The 13,270-nt window shown below is 38.4% G+C and overlaps 1 protein-coding gene across 3 annotated transcripts in view; it reads right to left on the reverse strand.

Annotated features, from left to right (window-relative positions):
* Positions 1-13,270, reverse strand: part of ZEB2 (zinc finger E-box binding homeobox 2) — a 129,493-nt gene that overhangs the window by 4,513 nt on the left and 111,710 nt on the right. For all 3 annotated transcript variants that reach the window (XM_082841458.1, XM_082841457.1, XM_082841456.1), the window contains 5 exons: positions 12,834-13,022; positions 11,926-12,140; positions 9,205-9,313; positions 6,305-8,277; positions 4,743-4,923 (listed from right to left, as the gene is read on the reverse strand). In XM_082841458.1, the coding sequence (XP_082697584.1) occupies positions 4,743-4,923; positions 6,305-8,277; positions 9,205-9,313; positions 11,926-12,140; positions 12,834-13,022 (2,667 nt within the window). The remainder of the gene's footprint in view (positions 1-4,742; positions 4,924-6,304; positions 8,278-9,204; positions 9,314-11,925; positions 12,141-12,833; positions 13,023-13,270) is intronic.

A 13,270-nucleotide genomic window follows, 5' to 3' on the forward strand; every position in this document is an offset into this window, starting at 1 on the left:
GAGAAAATTTCAATAAAGTGCCAAGAGTTTGGAAAGATAGTGTGCTTTTCCATTTCACAAGACCACCGGGTGGGAAGGTAATTTAAAAGGAAGCAGAAGTGCATTTGGGGAAAAGACAGAGGTTTTGCCTTCCAGAAAAATCTCAAGTCGCTGAATATGAGTTTGCTCTCTCTTGTGTGTACTTGGACCTTTAAAAAAATGCTATCAGGAGGTAGGATAAGATGTTTCTGACAGTGGCAGTTCACTCACAGAGGCAGGGTGGTGCAGTGCTAGATAAGGAAGATGGGTTCTAGAGTCTGATTGCCTGGGTTCAAACCCATCTTTTATGACCAGCTGTGCAGTCTCAGGCACGTTAACCTCTCCAGGGATCAGGGTCTTTGTCAGCAAAACGGAAATTATTTGGGGACCTAACTTGTAGACTGGGCATAAGGAGTAAAGGAGGCAATGTAGGTAAAGTGTTGAGCACAAGGATTGCACATAGTAAGCACCCGATGAATGTTTCATATTTTTATTTGTATTTATGAATACATGTTCAATAATTTCCCAAGTCGTAAGCAAGATGCATGTATCAGGAGCAGAGTACATGGAGGAAATGAATCTGAGTGGAGAGAAGAGAAATTGCAGATAAAAACTTCCCTGGTTCTTTAGTTGCTACAGCACACGTGGGCAGAACTGTCCTACCACCTCCCTAAATGTCTCAGCAGCTCAAGAGCACAAAAATGTCTATCAGTTAGGTAACTACATGGATCAGCGTGTGAACAGCTTTGAATGAACATCACAGTTGATGTGGCTTTCTCTTTTGCAAAGGAACAAAACACAGAGCAGCATCCCGAGAGAGAAGGAGCATTCTCAAGGACAAGTTCAAGGCCTGTTAGAAATGCCTGGGGGATGCCCACTGACCTGCAGTCTAAGATACAGATATTCGATGGCTACCGGCAAGTGATTTTCAGGGAATTCCTTTGATAATAAATAATATGCTTATATTGAAATACATTAATTCTACACTATGAACTGACAACCTAAAAGAATAAAATGTTCAGCTATTATGCCATACAAAGGACAGAACTGGGAAGCAGGAGTGTTGACCTATGCCTTGCACTAAATATTCTACTCATCTCCAGAAATTTCACTGGTAAGCATTTAATAAATTCAATTTAAATAGGAACTTACTTCGTCATTTATCTCTTTTTAACTTGTTTGATCGGTTTACCTGATTCAAATCAAGATGTCCTGGAATTAAATTTCCACATGAACAAGATTCAGAAAAAAACATCCAAACTGATACTGAGTGAGTCAAAACTTTTTCAGGGTAAGATTTTTTCTCTAATATCAAGATTCATGATTCACCTGACAGCTAGAATGATAACTGAAGTTAATAAATGAAAGGTTTGCGGTATGAAAAATATTACCATGTAACTGAGAAACAAAATTGGCTGGTAATTTATCTGAAACTCTGACTTCACTCAAAAGTAGAAACATTTTAACTACTTTTCTAAATAAAGTGGGTTTAAGAGCACCTACTGCAATGTCTCAATAGAGAAAGTACTCAATAAATGTCAGATTTAAATTTTAGTGGAATATAAGTGAGTGCTTTACAGTGCCTAACAGGAGTTTCAGATTGTTCATTTCACAGTCCTTGTTTGTGACAATTAATCCTATTGAAATCAACATTTATGTAGTGTTTCCTTCCTCTGTCCCAGTCCCGGTTCCCAGGAAAAGCAAGCAATCAATGAGCTATTGGTAAGGAGAATTAAGCATTATATCTTTGGTGTCTGCCTAGGAAATAAATTAAACAGACCGAGGTAAAAGAGCACAGGATCTCGAGAATAAGTAGCTCATAATTTCCTGCATAATTTAAACTATTCTATATGTTAAATTGTAGACAGATGTAACAAACACACTTTATCAATGACACATTCGTAATCAACACATAATCAAATGACCATTCAACTTCATTTCCCAACCTTAGAATCAATCAACCCAAAGATTGTTCTCACTTATAATTTTCATATTAACACATTCTCAAAGTATTACTAGTGCTTAATATAAACAAATAAAAGGCTTGTGGGGCCCAATTAGGGAAGGAAAATGAACTAAATTTCCACATATATCGTACTGATAGAAAATTCATGAAGAACTTCATTTTGATGGAACCTAATAACTGACAGTAGTAATGTCATGAGATATTTGGTCAGGAGACCAAAAAGTTAACACACTGGAAACTTGACAAGCTGGGAAGCCAACAGGAGGATAATTAATCACATGTTTAGAGAAACCATTGGATGGTTAGCATCTTGTTGCTAGGCAACGTTTCTAGGCAGCTGATCTCACATCTTAAAGGACCAGAATATTTTATCTTTTTTTAGTACAGTATATTTTTCAAATTGATTATGCATATTTGCATTTGTCAACTTTGGGGTCTCTTAACTGTCTATACACCTTGAAGTTTATGGACTAATTTATAAGAGATAAAGATACTGACTGGATGTCAATATGTATGACAGCCCTCACTAAAATAAAAGTTTTACACTCACCATGTAGTAAACGGTAGAGTTTGCATATGGTCATATAATAAAAACCAATCAGAGAGGGAAAGATGCCTTCAATGATGTGCCTATTGTAGTTGAATAATGAATACAAAATATATTTGAGGTTGATTAAGATATTAAAGTAAATTTAGGTATGAAAATATCTTTAATCTATAATACAAAAATAGGACTTGGTACTAAAGAAAACATCTATTGATATCTATCATAAAAGTCAAATGTCAGGGACTTCCCTGGTGGCGCAGTGGTTAAGAATCCACCTGCCAACACAGGAGACGCGGGTTCGAGCCCTGGTCCGGGAGGATCCCACATGCCACGGAGCAGCTAAGTGCGTGCGCCACAACTACTGAGCCTGCGCTTTGGAGCCCGCGAGCCACAACTACTGAAGCCTGCGTGCCTAGAGCCCGTTCTCCGCGACAGGAGAAGCCACCGCAATGAGAAGCCCGCGCACAGCAACGAAGAACAGCCCCAGCTCGCCGCAACCAGAGAAAGCCTGCGCGCAGCAACGAAGACCCAACGCAGCCAAAAATAAAAACAAATAAATTAAAAAAAAAAGACAAATGTAAGAAAATTGTGATGTTTCAAACATTGAATTTTACCATACAAGTGTAAAAACTATTGGGATTTGCTATTCAAATTAGGTTGCTTTAAAAGTATCATTAGTTGAACTTTTGAAATCATAGCAATTAGTATCAGACAACTGAAGAAAAAGAAAACTGGGTTGGTTGGAATAAGAGCGCTGTTATTAATCAACCTTGTTCTTTTTACAAATACCCTCAACACTTAACGTTGTAGGACTCACCCAACTTTCCCTGACCCTCAGTGATTGTGGTCACTTGTACTGCCTTCCTCACATGCCCAGTGAGGAATAAGGGAGAGTGATCAGTACAAAGGCTTCCCAAGGATGGTTTTCAGTCACTAAAAAGGGTGCTATGTATTTAGACAAACTGTGACAGGAGGTATTCACATTCCCTTTTCTTCTTTTTTCTTGTTCTTTTTTGCCTCTTCATTACTTTTTCCCAAAGAGCATTAATGTTACGTTAATTTTTTCCTCTATATTAAAAACATTTTTTCAAGGCTCATTTTACTTTATTTTTTGGCTGTGCTGCGAGGTATGTGGAATCCTAGTGCCCTGACCGGGGATCGAACCCGCGCCCCCTGCATTGGAAGGGCGGAGTCTTAATCACTGGACCGCCAGGGAAGTCCCTATATTAAAATGTTTGATACTAGACATCTTGGTTAAAATGAGAATTTTCCTATAATTTCCGCCCATCAGTATTTTGGTTGCGATCCTACATTCTTTCTTTTCCCACTTAGGGCCAGTACAGCATGCCAAATTTCTACTGGAGAAAAGCTGGAGATGGGTTAAGAACAGGGATGAAGCCGAGTTACTCTGTGGTTAAGGGTGGAAGGAGGGGGAGGGAGGGAACACAGGCGTAGCTCCAGCACGCAGTTGCAGATCAGATCTTGGATTGTGGGAACTAATATTGCTTCACCTTATGGCACTTCAGCTTTCTTTTGAAAAATTAACTCATTACTTCTCTCCTTATGGGGAAGAGTCAGGCTGCTATCTTGTCAACGCTTCCTAATGAGGAATGCGTGAATTGGAAAGAAACTATTTAAATTTAGAAAGTTGTATTTTAGTCTTCCAAATATTAGTAATTTCAGTAGCTCATTTGGCCTATTATCCACTTTATGTCTTTTCTTTCACAGTCCTAACGCTTTTAGTTTATTCAAAACATGGCCAACTTATGAAAGTCAAACAGAATCACCCCCAAATCGTGGCTTCCTTGATGTTTCGATGATGAAACGAATACAGCACTGACTGAATTTTTTATTGTTAAATTTTTCCATATACAGGTTCATCACAGCTTAAGAATTTGAAGATATTTTCAATAGCTGGCTTGTGTCATGTCATTTCACTGCCCTGGTCATTTAAATATATCTTTGACATGATTTGTGAATTTGGTGTAAGACTAACTCAAAAAATATAAGACAAGCACACTGATAAACACATGAATGATCCAATAAACAGGCAACGAAAAAGTCCCACTGAGCTAGGCAAAAGCATTATTTCTTCCTTGTTGAAGGTATCAGCATATGCTACATCTTATGTTGCACAAGTGTACTCATTAAATATTATGAAATGTACAGCAGGCCGGGAAGCTCTAACTAGCTAGTCAAAGTCACTCATACCTGTGTGTTCATATTTATGTCGCAGAAGGGAACTGCTTTTCTGGAATGTCTTGTCACATAAGTCACATGCATACATGCCACTCTCTGTCTTCTTGATCTTCTTTCGAGACAGACAGGAGTCGGAGTCTGTCATGTCATCTAGGCCTGACATGTAGTCTTGTGCTCCATCAAGCAATTCTCCCTGTGATATAATCACATAGTTCAACACAGTTGCTTCTCTTTGTGTTTGTACCAAACAACTTCGCATCGGCTGACATTTGGAGAACCTCAGAGGTGCTCGCGACGGATCGATCTAGTTTTTAAAAACTATCACTTTCCACAAACAATATATGAGGTTTCACATTTCAACAAAAATATAAACCTTCTCTGCCCTAGGTGGTAGAGCTTGCTGTTTTTCAGGGATAGAAAATGGTCAACTCTGAAGGTGAGAAAAACATAAACTCCCCCAAATTCCTGAATTCTCTTCCTATCAGGAAATACCTGTGAGTGAGAATTAAACACCAGAATTTGTGTATTTTCCAGCGTGCTTAACTTTAGGAATGATCCATAGCTGCGGAAACCCCATTTTAATTGAATTTTATATTTAGGTACAAAATGTTATTATTATGCAATCTATTTAAATGTATGTCTACCAACTAAAGGCCTCAAGCTATATTTTTATATTTAATTTTCTAATTTGAAATCGGGAATATTAATAACACTTTTTTATCAATGTTCTATCTATGTTAAAACAGCCTTCAGCGCTGAGCAATAATGAATGTGGATCAGTAAATTATTAAATTTCTTGATATTTATTTTGTCTTGATCCAAAGGAGTGCAAACTTGCATGATAACATACATTTCCATTTGCTAGCCCACAGTTCGGTTTTCTTAGACTACGTTTGCACTAATTAATACTAGAGAAGATTAAATAGGCTTAAATACATTTACAAAGAGGGCAGATGTACTGTAAATTGGAATACCGGGACAGCTGTTACAGAGGTGCCCTGCTACTTTCACTCCTATTTTGCAAACAGGGATTATACTCCGTGATGTTAGAACATACCTGCTTTTGTATTTGAAAAACCATAAATTATTTACTAGCTTGAAACCTACAAAGGAAATCGTGTGGAATGTACAAAATATTTTTAAAATGCTCTTCCAAATAAACTATAAAATGAAGTGAACATCAAATTTATACATGCGTTATTGCACGTTGTGAGCGTCTCTAGAAGTATGTGACTGTCATAAATGTTACCTTTTAGCATCTATGTAAATGCTACCAAATATTCATATCAATGTATAATTCTGAAAGCAGATGGATCAATCCAAATAAATCTCAAAAATAAATATTAAGCTCTTTATCTTTCTTAAGGCAAAAGTGCTTACGTGGCACAGTGTTCCACTGTTTCTCCGTTTATTTGTGTAGCTCACTCAGTTTTAGATTCAAGTTCAAACCCACTCTTCTATTTCTGCTGAGAATACAGCACTAGATTTTTTTCACTAAGATGTTTTTCCTACATACACATAAACGATATAATTTTCACCTCCTCTCTTTGAAGCAAAAAGATATGTCTCATTACCTGGAATCCTGGTTTTCGCTGGTACTTTCTCCTTTGCTGCATATCAGCAAAAGTAGCTGCTCCGGTTGGGTAAGTATAGGCCATATGTGGTAGAAAGCTCATCTGATCCAGTCCTGGGTATGGTCGTAGCCCAGGGATACTAGTCTGGACTGGTGGCATGAAAGTGGCAGGAGGAAATGCACTTTGTGGAGGAAGAGCTGTGTATAGAGGTTTGGCACTAAATGGGTTCATGCCGAACACTGGGTTAGCGCTTTTGTTGTCCAGATTATTTGAATTTGAAAACTCCTTCTTGATAAACGTCAAGTTCAGAGGCTCATCTGAGTTTTCAGATGACGAAGAAACACTGTTATGGTCTAAATTTATGCTGCCAACTTTTGTTTTGTTCTTTGTGGCTATAATACTTTTGGGTTCTTTCATCTGTTTTGGTAATGACAAGTCCAAAGGCTCAGCCTGGAGCTCCTCAGAAGAGAAGCTGTTTGGAGTGTAAGAACTACTGTGGGAGTTTTTAGAAGATGTGGAGGAAAGATTTAAGGGAGAAGGAGTATTACTCCTGGAGTGGTCCAATTTTTCAACTGGTTTAATGTTGGTAAAATGGGAAGGTTTTGTTAGCCTGAGAGGAGGATCGCAATTCGTAACACTGTTGTGGAGTTCTGCTATAGATGGCGACGTGATGGAGTCCATAGGTTTTACGGGAGACCTGGGTAATAAAGAGTCTTTTGTGGGAGGATTACTGTTGGGGGCTAACGGCTTGGAGTTCCTTTCCAGTGATGGTGACCTGGAATTTGAGTACTGGTAGACTTTTCGTTGCTCAAACCATTCCTTCACAAATTCCTGAGGAAGGCCCACAGCAATAGAAATTTTCAGCAGTTCATCAGAGTTGGGCTCCATGTTCATAGCATAATATGCTTTAAGTACAGACATGTGGTCCTTGTACGGGTTAATGGGGCTTGTCATTCCTTTCTCAGAAAGTACAGATGACAAGAGGAGGGCTTTATTATCAACAAAAACTCCGGCTTTGTTGGGGACTATGTTTTCATGGGGTTGTAGGACTGCCTTGATCTCTTCATTCATCTTACAAAGGTAACGTTCATGCTGATGCAAAGGAATGGGGCCAGGAAAACTTTCTTTACAGAACTGGCAGGAGAATGGAGTGGATATGTTGTGGTTCTCAATCATTTTGTCATCAGTGACCAAATCTATTAAAGTACGTAGCTTCTCTTTCTTTATGTTACTGATCTGTCTCCTTGAGTCAGTAGTCAAGCTCTGGAGGCAAGCTTTGGCTTCATTGACTTTTTCTAACGTGTAGTCGATAATACTTTTAGTGGCACCATTATGACTCACTACTGGAAGACCTACGGGTGGAATATTAGGAGAAGTAACTCCTTGTTCCTCAGGTTGAGAGCATGGATCCTTCATGTGATAACCTTTCAACTTGGAAATTTCTTCAGCCTTGCAGTCCATTTTTTGCCTGGAAACTGTGTTGTCCACAATCTGTAGAACCTTTTGTACCTCGCTTAAATTACTATTCATTGTGTGAAATCCAAGTAAAGGGGCTTCCATCCCTACACCTAAGTGCTGCATCGGGCTCTGAGCAGACGGATGAACTCCTAAAGGGCTGGTGGCTCCAAGGGCACCATTCATAAAGGGACTAGTGCCACTAAACCCGTGTGTGGCCATAAGAACTTTATTATAGTCATTGAAGTCTAGTGGTTCTGTTTTAATTTTAAGTAAGCCTGTTGGTTCAGACATACTAAGTGGTTTTCCATTCTCCAATTTGTTTCTTAACTGGGTAATGGCTGAATTAGTAGGAGAAGAAGAAACAGAATTAGGGGAAGAACCCGTCTTGATATTGTTTCTCATCCGGCCATTTACAGAGATTAAGCCAATACATTTCTTGCTGCTGATGTGTGAACTGTAGGAACCAGAGTGGGAGAAACGTTTCTTGCAGTTGGGGCACTCGTACGGTTTTTCACCTAAAATGACAATTAAAATTGACGTTACATTTTTTTGATTGGGTAACGACTGCAGTTGTCTACCAAGGCAAGAATCTGTGCAACCAAAGGGAAGGAACACAATGGGGCACCTCTACGTTCTTGGTGGTTAGATTAGAATTATGTGGCTATCACTGTTTCAGGGCTTTATCTACCCTGGAAGGACATAATTCAAGATGTTAGCAGTGGAAGGTGAGGGCTATCTGTGCGTTTTTCAGCCAAGATCCCAAATCTGGTCTTGCCATCGGCGGCCTCCTATTTAAACAGAGTGTCAGATTAATGTGTGGTCAATAGCACGATAAAGATGTCACAGTATTCAAAGGGAAGTGTAGCCATGGCTTTAATCAACTCTGTGAAGATTCCATTGACTCTACCAATCCAACTAGTCCTTTGAATAGCATCCAATTTGGTAATAAAATGCTTGGCAGAGCTATCAAAATAGTTATAAAGAAGAAATCTCAGTGGTAGGTTGTTGTTCTGTAATATACAGCTCTCAGGAATCAAGGAACACTTATCATACAAAAGCTCTTTTCCAAAATTCTCCCACATTCTTCTTTCAAGGTTGGGTATCAAAAATGAATATCCTTCAGAATTTGCCAGCTGAGTTTCTTCAGGTCAAAACATTTAATCTGTAGAAGAGTTTTTAAAAGGACAAAAAGGAGCCTCTAGATTTCACAATAAATCAAAGCATTTGCAATTTTCAAGAAGTATAAGCACTCCTCTTCTTATTGGTAGTGCTACTGGTGGTACCATAAGTCTCACGATGACAAAGCAGGTGCACATAGCTTGTGACATAAATGGGTAGATCCGAAAAACTACATACGGGATTGTGTAAATTTTACACAATCTTTAAAAATGCCCCTAATGAAACAAAATGCAAATGTGAGCACCAGCCCCTCTGTTACTCACCACTGTGAATTCGCAGGTGTTCTTTCAGATGGTGTTTATATTTGAAGGCCTTGCCGCACTCTGTGCATTTGAACTTGCGATTACCTGCTCCTTGGGTCAGCATTTGGTGCTATAAAAGGAGGAAGACTGACATCAGTTTTGTGCAGGAGGAACAAAGAAAATTTGTTACAAATATTTTTAAAAGGCCTCTATTTTCAGACAGGCCAAAAGGTTTGAGTGCATGTTTACTTATTTGCCCAGCCTTTCAGAGTTGCAATAAAAGTGATAATGTTGGCAATAAAATTGGAACAAATAAAAAAAAAGTGCTTTCACATGCACATCCAACACTTGCTTTAGGATTATCTCTGTAGTCTCTTTTCCAGAATGTTTCTTTGAGCCGTTACAGATGAGAAAGCATCATTGCAAAGATGTTTGTGGTTCTCTGTGTTTACTGCAAATTCTAAAATCTGAAGATTCCCTATTGGAATGCAACTGTTTTGTCAAGGAAAAAAATTAATATGATCCTCAAAATCCTAAATAGTCTCCCCAAAAAACTCCCCACACAAATAACTCATGTTATCATATTTTCTGTATTGAGGTAAAAGTATATCTTATAATGAAGCAATACCAGTTTTAAAGAAGGAAAAAAAGCCCCACACACATAAATTAAAAAATCCTTGACTATAACTATTTCATTACATGATAAGCATGTTTAAATACCCCATTCACTATGCTAGTAGCAAATATAAACTCTGTTTTTCCTGAGATGTTGCACGTAAGATCTGACTCATTATCAAATGTAACAGACAACATCTTAGGTTAGAGCTGCTTGAGCAGTTTTATCACAGGCCAGTAGGAAAGACTTCACCGACTTGTCATTTTCCTTTTTAGTAGTGTGCTAGGGAGTAGGGATGAAAAAGACAAAAAGTTTGCTGAAAAGACAAGTTAAAAGCAGCAAAGATATAATCAAACACAGCTGACCTTTTTGAACAAGGGAACAAAAGCACTGTGACTTAGAATTCTGAAAAAAAAAAAAGAAAAAAGAAAAGAAAGAAATACAGTCATCCACTCTGGATGCTCAAGGTAGGAGGCCAGCCTTTTTCAAGCAGCAATGACACAAAAGCCTTTTGCAAAAAGACAGCACAGAAACGGTATGACAACTGCTAGGGTGTGCTGAATCTTCCCACATTCCTAGTGAGACAGATGGTGTTACATGGGACACAGGGAGGTTTGTTCAAACAGCAGCAACCTTCAAAGATCAAGCAGAGCCCAGCCCGCCGAGCGCCATTGAGGGACCAGCGCTCATATGTTGCTGAGTTGCATAAACAAACAGCAACAGCTGCTTTGTCTCCCCCCACAGTCCTCAGAGGACTACTATAAACTTTAGTTGTGCCACTGTTAATATGATACAATCATTTTAATTTACTAATTGTAAATGCCATGAGCAAATGAGGGGACTTTTCAACACCAAAGCTACCATTCATAATGCGCCAACACAATCACACTTCTGCATGTGAAATTTAAAGCAGTTATGCTAGATAAATATCTAGGCTTGGTTTTTTTTCCTAGAGTTTTTGTGCATATAAGCAAGGGGAGAGAAACTGTTACATAAGTGTAACTATGCAAGCATAGTTTTTATAACTGAACTTGGAAAAACATTCAGGTGACAAGTTCAATCAGATATAAATGAAATGATTTACATGAGCTGTTTTCTTAAAATAGTAAAATTCCATAATATAGTATCATCGCCATTGCTGGATCGTGTTTGCTTATTCTCATTTTCCTTATTCAAAGAAAATAAAGCCCATAAGAAAGAAACATAAGAATTTTAGACAATATCCTATTCGATAATTTTAAAAACAGATATGGTGTCAAGGTTTACGGGTGATTCCAGATCTGTTGGGCCAGTTATTGGGACTTAAGGCACATCATTTCTGTTACCATATGAACACCTCATAATAGCAATGTGCAGTCAATTCTCCCAGGAGGACAGAAAGAGCAGTTTTGCTAAAACATTTAAGGGACACTATGAATCAATCCTATTCAATCATTTTAAGGATTTAAGATGCTATGCTCTTTAAGACAGAGTTTTTATTTTTAACACAAGTAAGCCGAAAGAGGCAGAGCAATTTTAACATTTAGTAACAAATATGCATATCAGAAAGGGATCATTTTTATTGCATATCCAACATTTTAGTATTAATCCAGTTTATTTTATATAGATATGCACGTATATTAGAGGCTTTTTTATTTTCTTTAAAACACTTAATGAAATTTCATAAACTAGGAGCAGCTTGTAAAAATAGTCTAAGTAATTGAAGATGTTATGTGACAAATGAAAAAATGCACACTTCTTTTACTACAACTTAGATCTCATACGAAAAAAAAAATCTAAGTAAAACTAGGTGAAAAATGGAATTAAAATTGCTGAGATGTTTAATAATGTATAATTAAAAAGCTACAATTTCATTCACTTTTTGTGGAACATAAAAATGAAACTAAAGTGCAAATAAAATTTCTAAATTAGAAATTAACACACTCATTCGATCGTGAACATAAGACTATTAAATCATATTAGAAGAGACCATCAAAAAATCATTTAGACCTCAATTAAAGCTATTACCATTAAAAGATCTGCATCTTCAAAATGCCATGAAAAATTAATAATGATTGCCAATCAAAGCAATATCGTTTCTCTAAGGGGTTATTATAGAAAGAAATCACTTAAAACCAACCCCCCACCTGATCTGTCCCTGGCTTGTGCGTCACCATATGCCGCTCGAGCTGGGTGCGGTAGGCAAACGTGTAGCTACACAGAGGGCAGGAAAAGTTCTCTTCATTCTTCTCGTGGCGGTACTTGATGTGCTCCTTCAGTGATGTCAAGCGCTTGTAGCCCCGGTCGCAGTAGGGGCAGGTCAGCAGTTGGGCAAAAGCATCTGGAGTTCCAGGTGGCAGGTCTGTAGCCGAGAGACGAGAGGGAGAGAAGCAGGCCAAAAGGTCAGTAAATCAATGGCAGCTAATGGGCTGACTGCCCGGGATGGTATGACAGGAATCACTGCAATCTGCTCCACGAGAGTGCCACAGGCGCACGCGGCCTCCACGCACACCAGTCCCCTTGCACACCCAGGGCAGACTTGTCGAAATCAGCTCACACTGTGCTGGAAAATTAATTAATTACTGGAGCATTTGGGGGGAAATTTAAACAGCTGATAAATGAGGAGATTCTCTTTAGGTGACTGACAGTTCGTAGTAAACCTTTAGTCACATATGACTCAGGGAGTCATGGGGTGAAGGAGCTTTTCAGGTGTCGGTAAAGAAGAACAAAGGTTAGGGTCAGTATCTCTAAACTTTTTTGTTTTCCTCAAAAGTGAAATATTTTGGAAAGATAGGAATCAATGTAGATATTTTTATCTCTTAGAAATAGGCTCTAATTGTTCTGGTTCTTTATTGGATGTACAGATGACACAAATTTGCTGACAAAAAAAATTTCACAATACCCTAAAATTACAGTTCTAATCTTTGCTCATGAAATTCCATGCCTCTGCAGCTGTTCTTCAAATTTTAAGGTAAACACCCAGGCATGTAGTGCATTTGTAATTGTAACAGCTGCAGAGGTCAGCGTCGTGGCTAAAAATGAATTACAGCCTCACCATTTTCTTCCTGCCCATTGGCCTCTGGCGTGCCAAGGCGAGACAGTTCCTCAGGGGCTTCTGGGTAAATGATGGCTGTGTCACTGCGCTGAAGGTACTCTTCGATGCTGACTGCATGGCCATCGCGTTCCTCCAGTTTTCTTTTGGCAAAGTATTCCTCAAAGTCTGATGTGCAATTTGCATTCTTAACTGAAGTGGTAAAAAGAAGAAGAAATGTCTTTTCAGGGCCTTCTTCCTAGGAGCCTCGGTCTGCCTACATCATTGTTAGTAACACACATAGACTTGCAAAAAGATTACAAATACCTAGTTTATTTGTAGGAAGTGTTGCAGATGACCAGTTATTGATTGAATGCTCATTCTCATAATATATGCAAAAAGAGAGGACACTTTGCTTTAAGTTAAATAAGTATATTTTATTTTCCTCTTCTTGGAATACT

This window comes from Leucopleurus acutus, assembly GCF_964270905.1.
Source record: "Leucopleurus acutus genome assembly, chromosome: 6".
Classification (NCBI taxonomy): domain Eukaryota; kingdom Metazoa; phylum Chordata; class Mammalia; order Artiodactyla; family Delphinidae; genus Leucopleurus; species Leucopleurus acutus.